General features: G+C 48.3%; 1 protein-coding gene across 1 annotated transcript; it reads right to left on the bottom strand.

The window, feature by feature from the left end:
- Positions 1–239: 239 nt before the first annotated feature.
- UPK1B (uroplakin 1B) lies at positions 240–11709 on the bottom strand. Its single transcript, XM_005231104.4, has 9 exons — positions 11649–11709; positions 7114–7221; positions 6098–6185; positions 5371–5571; positions 3760–3834; positions 2895–3017; positions 2416–2595; positions 1561–1644; positions 240–930 (listed from the first exon to the last, which is right to left on the bottom strand). Exons 3-9 carry the CDS (start codon positions 6164–6166, stop codon positions 880–882), a joined length of 783 nt encoding a protein of 260 aa, XP_005231161.1. The 5' UTR covers positions 6167–6185; positions 7114–7221; positions 11649–11709; the 3' UTR covers positions 240–879.
- Positions 11710–13814: the final 2105 nt, after the last annotated feature.

Below are 13814 nucleotides of genomic sequence, written 5' to 3'. Positions count from 1 at the left end.
CACGGTAATTTTGGGGGGTGGGACAGCCACTTTCACAAAGCCAGCTACAGCACAGGACCCCACATACTCTGCACAAGTTCTAACCCGTAGATGTGTGAAATCTTGTGTGAAGCACATAACAGGTGTTTGAAGGAGTCGCTTGTTAGCAAGTGGAGCTTTTCCTGGACTGGCACTTCTGAAGGTAGGAGCACATGCAGTAGTTTCATCAGCGACAGGAGGTAGGCTTGAATATAGGCAGCATATTTCTGAGGAGTGAGCTAGCCTTTTACTGGGCTCGACTAGCGACAGACTTTTTATCTGTGACATGTCTTTACTGCTGACACACTTAAACTCTTAGAGAATCTGCCTTATTCTAAGGCAAGGGGTGACAGAGATCAGGAACAGAAGTTGAACAATAAAACACATTAGAGAGGTCTGCAGTCCTCTCCCTTGCGGCATCCACCTTTATTGGTCACAGGGGGTTACAGATTTGCTCACATAGCCCTTGCTGGAGCCTTTAGTATTATGATTTACATTCAACCTAGTTTTAGAGATTTTGCTGGAGCAAGTGTATATGGACATTTTCCTTTCTGATGTCATCACAGAGCAAATCAGATCACTTCTTATCTTATGCTCCAAGGATTTCTTGCACAGCCAAAGCAAGATTGTGCCTCATCCAGGAGGCGTTGAGGCTGCAGAACAAGGGACAAAGAAGGGACAAGAAGATTCTTTCCTGGAGTCTTCAGCTCTGTGTGTCAAGTTTTTGGAGGGGCAAAAGTATATGTGTGGAGAGGTAGCGGAAAAACTTCAAATCTTCCATGGCACAAGGAGAATGGAGCAGGAGATGAACGAATGCAGCCCCACATGATGCTTCAGGACAGCGCTGAGGACACCGGGCCGTCAGTATTCAATTCTGCTCCAGTAGAACATGGTACCAAGGAGGATGCAGAACTGAAACAACAAGACTTCTAAGTTTCTCTGCTCCTCGTTTCCTTCTCCCCACCTCTCCCCCAGCCGTATTTAGTTCTACTCATAGGAGAGAGCAACATAAATTCTTGATAAGCCAAGTCTGTTGAGGCAGAGGAAGCTTAAAGCTTTTTATCTGCACAGAAGCTCCACAGTGAAGAAAGAAGCTGCGTGCAGCCATAACTATTTGACTGGATCACTCAGCTTGCTGGGGATTAGCTGTCACGAAGCTGCTGAACCCTGAGTACTTAAAATACTCATACAAAGTCTTTGAATTACAAACTGAATTATCTGTCACAATTACTGTTTAGATGATCCAGTCCCCTTCACAAACAAGCATCTGCAAGTTGTGTTTGCGGCATCGTATTGCTGCGATGGCAGCGGGCCGCAGCAGGGTGGAAGGACGTCTAGCTCCTCACCTGTGGAAGCCAGAATGGAGCACAACTTGTAAATGTAGCTGTTAGTGGAACAGGCTACAGGCAGGTTGGTGTCGAATGAATAACTATAATCTACAGAAATTTTAAATACACCGGTCCTGTCATCCACCCCCACCCAACTGGGTGTGGAACAGCGAGAAAAGAGAAGAACAAATAAAAGCAAACATGAAGTACTCACAGTCCAGCAGAGGATGGCAAAACCAAACCAGGCAACACCCCAGGCATGTGTGTTCATTGGCCCAGAAATTGTGTCGTAACAACCCTGTAAGACAACCGTGAACGAGTTGACACCATTCTGCAAGGCGACAAGCTTATCCAGCTCTGAGAGAGACTGAGGCAGTGTGCTCCTCTCCTCGTAAAGCTTGGGTAGCTCACAGGGTCTCAAGAAGGCAAGGCAGAGCTCCACTGCTGATTGACAGCTTGCAGACAGCCTACCTGCTCCTAGCTCCAGGTACAAAGCAGACCCATCTCAGACACTTCAAGGACAGTTTCCTGAGCCATCCACTTGCAGGGTGTACATATATAACTAAAGCACAGCCCACACAGAGCTGAACTCCAGAATCGAGAAGCTGCAGGCAAATTTGGAATCTTGAAGGCCTTCTAGAAATGCTTGGTAGGGCAGAAGCTGGTGATCCTGACCCAGCAGTCTGTTTGACTAGGACAAGCTAATCTACTCAAAAGTTCTACTTTGAGGGGTAGAATTGCCGACTTGCTTGCTCACATTGTATGCGCTCGTCTTTGGGCTAAGTTTGATGTAGCTGCTGTCCATCTACGTGTTGGAGATGTCACTTCTTACCAGTGGAATTGGGAGAACTTTCTTAATAGTTCTTTCTCTACCAGGAAAGCCTTCATTACAACCTATCTTGTGTTCAGCAGCATGTCCAGGACTCTACAGGTATTGCTTCTCCTCCAGAAAGCTTTTAAACACCTGGAGCTTACCGTGGAGGAGGAAGGCTACTCACTGTTTCCTTCCCTTCCTGCAAGGTGCTTTTGACCAACACACGTTAACTAGAAAAAGCAGAGGGACTCTTACATTGCTGTTATAGTAGCCGGGGACTCCGAGCTTGCAGCCATCGAGGTTGACAGGAGAGCCTTGGGCATCCATCACGCAGCAGTTGTGCGGCCAAGGGAAGTCGGCATCGCTGTGCGTGCGGCGGAAGGCGGAGGTGTACTCCTGCCAGTCGGAGGGACCCCGCACCCCACAGCACTGGTTCTGTGGGGCGAGAGAAGGGGAGGGTCTCTGTGGGGCCAGGTCACAGCCCTGCACCCCGCTGGACCCTGCACATGGCTGGTTAGGCATTAACCAGAGATTTATGGGGGAGATTTTTGAAGTGCCTGCCTTTGACAGCCTGCCGTCTGATAAATGAGCAAAAGAGGGAGTGCGGCACAACTTTCTCCAAGGTTCAAGGCAGATGCCGTCCTCTTGGTTACTGAGAGGCCCCAAGGAGGACTTGAAATTCCAAGGCTGCAGAGCATTTAGTAATTAGTGAGAGTTTCCAGTGTTTTTATTACCTGAAGCATGAGTCTATCCCATGTCTTTGTGACCCCCTCAGTCATCCATTTGTCATTGTTATTGTCTGTGTCTGACTTCTGATACCTCTCCAGCATTTGCTTCAGGAAGAGATTCGGAGTGAGCTACAGAAAAAAAACCAAAAACCAAAACAAATCAGATAAGAATGTAGGAACTATGTAAATAAGTGGTCAAGTAAAGCAAATACATGGTTATTGGGGATGGGTTTGTTTGCTTGCTTCAGTGTCCTGCTGGAGAACAGGAATGCTGCTTCTCCACCTGTTTTACACACAGGAGAATAAAGAGCAGGATTTGAGAGGCAGGAGCAACGAGGACGTCGATCTTGAGCACGACCCTTAAGCAGGCTCTGCCAGATGTCAGATCACAGGAGACGTGCAGAAAAGCTTGGGGTTACATTTGAGATGTTGCTTGGAACAAAAGCACCACGAGTAATTTCTCTCCCTACCAATATCTCCAATATAACCCACATAATCTTTCCCTCATTAGTAACACCGCCTGGGGCAATGCTGAAGATTTGTCTTCTGCATGTATGATAGATTAATCAGTCTGTAGCTGAACGACTAAACACTGTACTGATGATTCAGCTAACCCACACTATTATTTCCTTAACTACAAGGTTGTAAACAATTTAAAATGTCAAAATTAACAAAACTATGTTAAAAACAACAAAGTTATTTCTTTGACCACACTTTCCTTGTGGGGTCCTATTCTAAGTCAGGAGTGGCCCTTTGAGTTTACACTGTACCACCACCCAGGTCATTTACTCCACGGAACAGGACCACTGTGTGCCCTAGAACTGCAAATTTCCCAGTACGGCTGCAAGAATACGTGAGGAAAAATACTCACAAAGTCTCGGTGAGTCGCTGCTGTGATGCAAGAAGCCATTTCAAATGCATAAGTGATCAGCATCAGAATAATATACTGTGGGAGGGAGACAGCAGAGTTACACCTTGGAGTAACAGTTGAGCAGGTTTTTTAAGATTAAGCCTGAAAGCCTGCTCAAGGCAAAGAAGGCCAGGCTATCCTTGTCTCCTTAGACCTCTCAATGCCCCTAAACATTCATGTAGCCCTTCCCCATCCTTGTTTCAGTTTGCAATCTGCTTTCTTGAAGGTGACTGGAATTCTTCTCCACCTCACAGAAAAGATTTCATCAGAACCTCGTGGCATTAATACCACCCTGCCTCTAAGGAAAATATTTTGCCTGATATGTCCTAGAATAGCACTTGCCCTTTTCTTTTTTGCGTGTCATTGGCAACTTATGCTTGTGCCATGTCTCCTCCTTCCTCTTCCACTTGCCAGCAATAAACTTTTCAGCAAGAAGCTGTTCAGTCCTAGCAGGACAGCTTGTACTTTTGGGGAAACAGAAGGTACAATTCAGGGTGTCTTTCAGATCCTTCCGATTTTGCCTTGTTGGATTTCCTCAGCACTCCTACTTTGTAAGGAAAGATCCTTCATGTAAGCAGATCCTGAGGACCACCTCTCATAGTCTGTATCTCTGTTTCTCTTCCCTTCTCAGCACAATCCCTTTAACATTTTCCATATTCCCTTTGGAGTTCTCATGTCTCTCTTTCTCCTCCCACATTTTATCATGTTCTTCTTAGATTCAAGGCATTTGTTTTCCTCTTACCTCAGCTTCTGCCCCTTGTATACTCTCTTATCTCCTCTACCACAGCCTTGGGTTTCAGCCAGGACACCAAAATTCAGTTGAGGGAGTTCTCTTCCCTCAGTTATTTGCTGGCAAACTCCCTGGCACAAGAGTTCAGATCTCTAAGTGTCTATTGTTTAAAACAGACACCCTGCCACCCAACGTTAATCCAAGAGGGAGCCGATTCCAGAGTTTTCGGCTCTACCCTTCGGTAATGCAATTAAGTTTTGCCACTGCCAACCTAAAGAACTAAGTAAGGAATTGTGCAGAGATTTGTTCACATCCTAACATTGTCCTTGGCTTAGCCAAAGCTCTCTATCCCCACCCCTGTAATTTCTGCCTGCTGATGTCTAACGTTCTCCATTGCACCCCTATTTGGCATACTAACACGTACTGATGCTTTGTACAGATGTCATTACTTATCAGCTCCTAAACTGAATGGTATATGGCTGCTGAAAGGCAGTAAGGGGTGGGCCGAAACAAGGATCTAAACCACATCCCAGCTCCACCTGATTGCACAAGTGCTTCTGCATGGCTTCAGGGCAAGGGCAAGGGCAAGCCAGTCCGCTTAAAATTCCATTGTGGCTATCACTGTTAATTCCCTTAACCTGGTTCAGGAGCTTTTCATGCATGTGTCCTCACAGGAGTCACCTTGTGGGACACCACAGCCATGAACGAGAAGAGCCTTTGGCTCCTTATCACTAATAAAAGCTGTCTTTGCTCAGTGGGTTGTTACCAAAGTGAGCAGGGAAACTGAGGCAACATTTTTTTCAACCTGGCTGCAATAGGTAGGCAAACTTTGCCATACTTACCACCAGCAGCAAGGTCCTGCTGGGCTTAATGACTCCAACGATACCAAGGATAGACAGCCCGAAGAGTGCAAAGCCAACAAAGATGCCAATCCAGGCAGCAGCATAGATGTCATCATTTTCTGTGGCTTCCAGCAGAGGGTAGAGACCATGGGGATCTGACACAAAGAAGATGCACTCTGCTGTCAGGGCAATGCCACACATCTGGGAAATGCAAGTTCAGGAAATCCATTAGATCAAGTTTCTCCAAAGAAACAGCAGAGACAGGAAAAGATGGAGATTGCTTTCCTTTGGTTCAACTTCCTGCCAAACAGGAGCTACTCAACTCCTCTGCCCAACTCACCATCCTCTGTGTTGTGCCTTCACAGAAGAACTGCAGGCAAATCTCACCCAGCCTAGACCTAAGAGGTCAGGCCTAGGACTTGAGGATGTTGTTAACCTTTCCCTTCACTATATGGAGGGAGGTGGTTGGAATGATGTTGATCAGCAGCAAGGGCTCTTCCTCCAGAACTCATGTTGGCCTTGTGGATCAACCCCTGCTGCCCCTTGCTGTCCCCTCCCCACCCAACGAGTCAGCCAGCACATCTCTCCTTTACCCCTCCTCTCTCTTGCTGGTTTATTTACGTGTTGATTCCACACATGAAGAGGGATTTCATGGCTAGGAACTGCTGTATTAAGAAGTGTCATACTGGAAGGAAGCCTCCACCCATACTTCTCCCACTTCACTTACCCCAATAACCACATTCCCAAAGACTAATAGGCCCTGCAAGATGCGTATGCCATCATCACTTTTTGCCATCTTTAATTCTTCATGCAACCTGGGAAAAACCAAAGACAGTCTTCGGTTAGACCAGTACAATAGGCTTCACTCAGAAATAGAAATTATCCCTGAGGAGGATAGACAAAACCTGCCAGCCTGTCTGTACACTTTCCCACCCCTTCCTTCATAGTAGTTTCAGAGGAGAATGGGAACTCAAACTCTCCCTGATACTTGGAGCTACAGAAGGCTGGGACCACTCTGGGCACAGCCAGTGTCTGTTGCTCCCTTTCGAGTTGGGTTTTCATCATCACAACAGCATCCATGCAAACCTCAGCTCATGGTGTTGCATTTCCACCTGGCTAGAAACAGCATTTATGACTGGATGGACAGGGGACAAGTTCAGTACCCTCACCTTGCTCTTCTTCCAAAAGAGCCAGCTTTACCCCAGGATCTGCCATCCAGCCTGCTGGCTCTTTCATGTTGGCCAGCACTAGCATTAGACTGAACTGGCAACCACGGCACTTCAGCCATGTCCAGCACAGACCTACGGTGCACGGCTCGGCAGCACCTTGCTAAGGGCAGCCCCATCTCCCACCCATGCCGGGAACTGAAGCTGGGCCCCCATTCCCAGCCAGGTGTGAGGGAGGGAAGGAGCAGCTCAGGCTGCAGCTGGCTCACAGGAGCCAGGCCAAGCAGCATTCCCACCAAACTCCTGAGCGCACTATATCCTGCAGGCTGGGGCCACGCGCCCTGTGTTGAATTCATCCTCTTCCAGAAAGGGTGGCATAAAGGCACTAGGCAGAGGTGTGAGACCTCTTGGAGAAACAAGCCCAGACGCTAGCGCCAAGCAAGTCCTTTGTTCAAAGGGACAAAGCACATGTGTGCGTAGAGAGGGAGAGGGAAGAAAAACCCAACCCTGAGACAGCTGCATTTGCCGTATGGTTAAGAAAATGTAAGTTGTGAAAGAAAGGCTCTAGTGGACCCACCTGGAGCAGACAACAGGAAAAGCAGCCTGAACACCTCTCTTCTGCCAGAGCACCAGCACTAGTGCCTGCTCTTGCTGACGTTACTGACTCTGGGATTCTTCAAAGCAGCTGTTGGAAAATGAGCAGACACAGCTGTCAATGAAGGGGAGTTTCTTGAGGAACAGCTCATTGTGGGACCTCTCTGACAATGCCACCCTCAGCCTCCTTAGCAGCTGCCCTTTTAGGGGAGGCAGGGCTTCCAACAGTCACAAAGGGAAAACCAGAATTTTCTACCAACCTTCCTGCAGTGGTTCGAGGGCTGGGCATGGAGAGCTCTCCAGTGCTCTCACCGTTATATCAGCAGCAGAGCACATAAATATTTTCCCATGACAGCATGAGTGGGGATGTCCATTATTTCCAAGGTGAGAAGCCATTTTTATTCCCAGCCAGGTGTTTGCAGGCCAGCCTGATACACCTGAAGCTGTATGGCTCTGTGTTTGAAAATGGCAGGCTCATGAGGTCATCCTGAAGCTCTGTCTCTGCTAAACTTGTTGACTAGCCAGCATGTCCAAGGGGCCACATGAAACTGCCTTGGAGGTCCAGTCTGGGTCTGGACAATGTTTGGCCATGTGGTTTACAATACAACTGGGCAGGTCTGCCAGACCTGAGACAGACACTGGTCCTCTACTCATCTGAAAGCTGGAGAGACCACTGCCTGGCTCATGGATCTCTGAGCTGCAAACTCCAGAGATTTTCAAGAAGCCTTTAGTTATTGCCATCTAAGAGACATCGCAAGTCAGGGAGCAACCCAAAAAGCAAGGAAATCTTCTCTGCTCCGATGCAGGTATGTGAACTCTGACTACTACATGGAAAAGCAGGTCTGCTCCAGGTGCCACATAGCAGGGTGGAGTGTGCCATGTGGCTAGCACGACAGATCACACAAAGTGTGATTAATGAAGTCACAGCCCTTTTATTAACATTGCAGGAACAGCTTCTTCCCTTTCTCTCCTGCAGACCCCCTGCAGTGTAACAACCGCACTTGCACCCTGTATGTGAGCAGTCCACCCAGCGCACGCGCTTGCCTCCCCACAAGCTGGCTTTACTCTCCTCCCTGGCAGGCAAGACTTGGCTCACTTTTCCCTCTCCTTAGGCAGGTGTTAAAGTCATGCCAGTCCAACAAAGCAATCCTCTGCTCCTGGGGCAAGCCTGTCTCCTGGGCTACTGTAGCTGGGATGAAAGCTGGACGTGGCCTCTTGCTCGAGAGTGGCAAGCTTCTATGCAGCTTAAGGGTCTCCAGTACCTTATTTAAGTCCAATGGGGTTGCAGGGCAAGGGAAAGCAGAAACTGGGAAGAGGAAAAGGGAAGGAAGATCCTTTACTGTAGACCTAAATATGAACCCTCTAATGATGCTGCCACATTAATATGAGTTCTCCCTCTGCCTCCAAGTGATTGGCATCAAAGGAGTCAGGTTCTTGGTGTCCACTTCTTCCCCCTGTGCCACCCGTGGCAACCCTTTGTCTGGCCCCTTCTCCGTTGTAGAGGGTCTAGTATCAGCATCACAGATGGAAGACTGGGGAGGTGCTCCAAGGCTGTGACAACAGCCGGGCAGCTGGAGGGCTGACCCTCCAACACGCCCCAGGGGAGAAGCTGCAGGAGATCCGGGGCTTTCCACCCGCTGCCTGCTCCTCATGCCTCACAGGTAAGCTGTGTTAAGCAAGAGCATCTTGCACGGCACTTGGCACAGGTGCAAGACTACAGGGGCATGAGGCAAACCTTGGCTGGCTCGCCCAAGGCAAGCTGCACACATGCATGACTCAGCCACCCTGGGGTGTGACACTGGGAGGCAGTCCTCCTCCCAGTCCCCCCCCACCCCCCCCTCCCCGAGAGACAGGGCCAGCACCTCCTGCCTGAGGATACAAATCCGTTTGGCAGTAGAGGAAGCTTCTTTGCTTAAGATTAGTTTTATGACCCAAATACAGTTTCCTGGGGCTTCAGGAAAATTCCTGAGGAAACTGGAGCTTCAGCTGCACCATTATCCTAAATCTCCACACAAGAAGGCAGCTGGGTGCTGGGATTTCAGCCTTGAACTTGCATGGACCTGCTGCTCCTCAGCCCATCCTGGGCACCTTGCAATGTAGCCGTGACCTGTCTAGGTCCCAGATATTCAGTTATCACTACCACAGACTGCTACATGCTCCAAGAAGCTTTGGAAAGCCATCTTGTTGCTCCCACTGTACCACAAAAACCTACATCGCTCCTGAAGCACATCCTTCTTCCTCACACCCTGGTCACAACTCAGACTGCAACTTCTGCCCTCTTGTCTCTCCTCACACCCCCCAAACACCCCAGACACTCATGGGGGTCCAGCTGAGCCTGGCAGAGCCCAGGAGGAGTGGTAGCCTGCCTCCCCCTGTTCCTCCACAAGTTGTAGACAGATCTGTTATTTCCATGCCTTTGGAGCTTTCTTGGCCTCTCCTCCTTTCCTCTACTCACAGTGGCTCTGTGAGACCTGCAGCATAACTGTGGGAGCCAAAAAGGAAGCTGCTTTCTGCAGACACCAGTTTCTGAGCTCTTATTTTAGGTGACAACTCCATGCTGGCTTCCAAAGGATGCCCTGCTCACAGCAGGTCCTGGACTGAGGCAGGATTCAGCCTGTGTTGTGCATCCCTCACGCAGTCTGGGCTGGTGGGTCTTTCGAAGCCTCCACACCCTCCGTCTATAGTTTGGGACAGGATTTCAGTAGCCGTACACATGAATGTCCCCTGGTTAGCCTAGTCCTACTCCATCTCTAGCCAAAAATGTCCATGGGTAAGAACTAGTTTGGCATTGCCCCACGCAGACGTGGGTTACAACTTCATTGCTTTGCGTTTTGTGCCACTCGTTATGGTAGAGTCACAGCACTGTGACCAAGGGATGTCCCAATCCATGTAAAGCAATATAGGATCAAACAAGACGAGGCTTCGAAGTTTTAGCCCCTTTAGTAATATATATTATTATTTTATATTTTATATATATATAATATATATAAAAATACATATTTATGTATATGTAATATAAATATTACTCATGAGCATCATTTGTTTCTGCACCTTGCTCTTGGAATCTCTTGGTGCGGTGGTGGGACTTAGAGGGGCGTCACCTCACCCCTCGCTGCCCTCTTTGCTTACAGCAGGCACGGACAAGGGACACATTTGTATTTTACTCATGGGCTCCGCATGCCGTGGCTGAAGGGCTGCGGGCCACTCAAGCGCAACTAAACAAACCCAACCATTCAACGGCAGAAACCTGGTCCTTGCCCGCAGCCGCCTCTGTTGCAGAAGCCCGGACACCACACCTGCTGCCCTGGCGCTCGCCCTGCCCGGCCGGGAGCGTGTCCCTGCAGGCAGGAGCCAGGTGCCTGGGCTAGGCTGGGGCGCTGGCGGAGGGAGGCCAGTGGGTTGGAACCGTGGCCGGAGATGTCCTGCCAGTGCCGGTGCCGTGGGAAGCCTCCGTGAGCCACGTCCTGACCTGCTGGAGGATGTGATGCATGGAGGCTTGAGGGGCCTGACAGCAATAAACTTTTTTTTTTTTTTTTTCTTTTCCCCAATTGATTTTAGCTGAAAACTCAACCCCTAAGAGGCTTAAAAAGAAGGTACCTTCCAAGTTCTCGGGACAACTTCCATTATACAGTTTTTAACAGATGCAATTAAATGTGCTATTGCTGAGTTGCTCAGACTCTGCTGGAAGAAGCCAAATGGTTTACAGGCATCAATTCATTATTCGTTTACTTATTTTAAAGCAAACACCTCCTGTGCACACAAACCCACACACTCCTCCTGCCCTGCCGGACTTTCCCCATCCCTCCACCTGCCCCCAAATGCCGCTGACAGAGAACAGCTTGTGTGCCAGGAGGCAACGCTCAGAAAAAGGAAGAGCCAGCCAGTTGTTTTGTGCTACCAGGGGAGAAAAATCAAGCAAAAACAAAGCTCAGCATCAAGCAGGGGTCAGAGACTAATTAAGTTTCCTTTTGAGAGAGATTGCTATGAAATGAAGCCTGTGTGAACAGTGGAGTAGCTGGTAAATCATCATCAAGCATAATTACCTCGGAAATAGAGCTGGGAGGTAGGCTTTTCCTCTCTCCCTCATTAGTTCAGCACAGCCAAAACAAGAGTTGTGGTGTGGTTTTTTTTTTTCTATTTTCGTAAGTGAGGGGGAATTACAGGATTCATCTTCCTCTGCAACGATTTTTCTTTTTTTTTTTTTTTACACCCTGATATATTTGCAACAGATTTAATTTGCCCATTCCCTCCTCCCCAGTCTTTAGGAGAAAAAATATGAAACAAATTAAAACAGCCATAGAGAAGACACAGCCTGAGGTAAGAAAAATGAAATACTTAATAATCTTCTGCAGTTAACCTTATCCAGGTAGCACATTCTCACACACCAAACACAGCCCAGAGACTAAAATATATTAAAAAAAACCACATTAAACATAAAAACATCTTTTTCTCCTAACAAACACTTCTCACTCACACGCCTCATGAAGAGGAAGATGATGACCAAAGCAAGGCACTCACCCTCCCTTCTCGTGATGCTTCCCAGCAGAAATCCCGACCCACCTGCCAAGGCGAAAAAGCCCCTTTCTCCCACCTGGGCTGGGCTTTAAAGGGCCCAGGTTCCTGAGGAAGGTGCTGTGTGATTGGTAGGGTGCCCATCACATGGGGAAAACTTTTTTTTCTAGCCAAACCTGTTCCCTCGTCCTCCCGGGACCGGAGGGTGTCTCTGTGATTCTTAGATCGTATCGGAATGCCGTTGTGCAGAAAACACAAAGCTTTAAAGAATTTCTACTATTATGCTCTCGAAAGGGTGGATGAGTGACTCACTCATACGAAATACTTGAACTTTAAAGAGGATGGGCTTGTTGGACGGTTGTAAATTTAAATATTAGGATAGCTGGACGGCTGTTTGAGGGTGAGTATAAGAAGAATGTATTGACTAGAAAAAGAGAGTAAATTAATTCCAATGTCTTCATTTAATTATATTGCATGGGGGAAACCCAGTGGTTTGGGTTGGATCCATTTTAATTTTATTTAGCTTGGGATTTTTTTTGGAGACAGGAGCGTAGATGTTGGCTACTCTCCAAGACACTGTGGATGACATGGAAAGTGGGGAGACTTTCCTTGGGCCCTTTAGATTTTTAACACATTCAGTCTTATTAAGACTGAGTGAAGTCAAGAACACACATATATCCATTGGCCTGTGATGAACTGAGAGGAACTGAGGCTGAGGAGGAGAGCAGAAGAGGAATGTCTCTCACCTTTCTCTCCTTTACCCATTCCAAGTACAGCCCAAAAGTCATGTTTTCAGTTAATGGAGCCTCAAGCACATCACTAGCAAAAGCACAGGTGCTTGTGCTTGGTGTTCTACATCTGCTGGTGCAAAGAAAAGCCAAAGGAATAATGAATGGGCTTGGGAAGGGTGGTAAGACAGAGATGGTTTTAGAGCCCTTCACAAGTCAAAAGTCAACATCAACAGAATATATATATATATATATATATAAATCTCCTTGCTAGCCATCTCTGCAAATATCTTGTGGGAGATTAGTGAAAACTGCAATAGCTCTATCATTTTATGGATCCCCTTGGTACTTGGTACTTGGTACTGAACAGAGATCCAGCTCTCCCATGAGATCCCCATGAGATCTCACCCTGAGGCAAGGAGAGTGCTTTTGGCATTTTGGCCTATTGCACAGTGATAAGCAAAATAAGACCCAGCCATTGCAGCCAGCCTGATCTAGGAGACCAGGACAAGAAATTTGTCACTTGGGTGCTCAAGAGTAGGGGTTCAGATTTGTCTAGACCTAAATAACTCAGACCTGCTTGCCTAGTATTTGTGCTGCCTACAACACGTGAAGACTATTCTGGTACAGTCGCCACCCTATCTTTCAGCAGCGCTGGGGTACCAAACCTTCCACGCCAGCTGGTATGCTGGTTTCTGGGGAGGTGGGCTCCCATCATCACTGCTGGACATTGAGAGCAGCCAGCAGGGTGATAAGCAGCATGCCTGAGCATCACAGCCTGGCTGGTTATGGGGCAGCACCTACACACAAGGCTGTCATGGTAAGACACTCCACCACTTCTCAGCGGGGAGGAGAAAAGAGGCATGTTGTTTTGGGAAAAGAAGATGAGGAAAGAGGAGAGAGGGAAAGGGGAGCTGGCAGCGAAGTCTGTAGTCTTGCTGGTCACCAGCACTGAGAGCAGCTGCTGGGAGAGAGCCCTGGTGGTGCTGAGCTCTTGCTGCTCCATAGCCCTGCCTGGGAAGCTGCAAAAGGGTGTTGGCCTGAATCCTTGTTTGGGCTAGAAGACGGGTAAGGCTGGGAGGGTGGTGGTCAGTCCTGAGCTGCCATCACCCTTTGACTGCTCACAGCCTGTTGTTAATCTGGTTTAGTGGGTAGCAATTTTTTTGGTGGTATCTGGAGAGAAAATTGGTATCGGGAAGGAGAGAGTTGGGATGGGGGGTTTGTTTGTTTGCACTTTTTTTGGTGTGTGTTCATGAGGTCAGACTATAAGTTTGCATGAATGTGTGTGCAGAGCAGAGGGTCAGACAGAGACTTTACCTGAGCAAGGGAGTGCAGTGAGGCTGACAAACCTTGTGGTGGGGAGCCCAGGTGCCACCATAGGTACTTCCAGCGTGGTGCCTGCAGCTGCTGTAACCTCCCCTGCAGGTCTGCATCTGCGCTAGCT

The sequence above is a fragment of the Falco peregrinus genome, chromosome 6 (assembly GCF_023634155.1).
Source record: "Falco peregrinus isolate bFalPer1 chromosome 6, bFalPer1.pri, whole genome shotgun sequence".
Lineage (NCBI taxonomy): Eukaryota > Metazoa > Chordata > Aves > Falconiformes > Falconidae > Falco > Falco peregrinus.
The sequence above is the reverse complement of the archived record's forward strand: the minus strand, read 5'-3'. Positions and strand labels throughout refer to the sequence as shown.

What these genes read in the sequence shown, in the direction of transcription:
- UPK1B (XM_005231104.4), bottom strand. Translation starts at nt 6,166, where the DNA reads ATGGCAAAAAGTGATGATGGCATACGCATCTTGCAGGGCCTATTAGTC. An exon ending in TTGGGAATGTGGTTATTGGG is followed by an intron (nt 5,572 to 6,097) that starts GTAAGTGAAGTG and finishes TGCATTTCCCAG; the next exon opens with ATGTGTGGCATTGCCCTGAC. An exon ending in CCGGCTACTATAACAGCAAT is followed by an intron (nt 1,645 to 2,415) that starts GTAAGAGTCCCT and finishes GTTGTCTTACAG; the next exon opens with GGTTGTTACGACACAATTTC.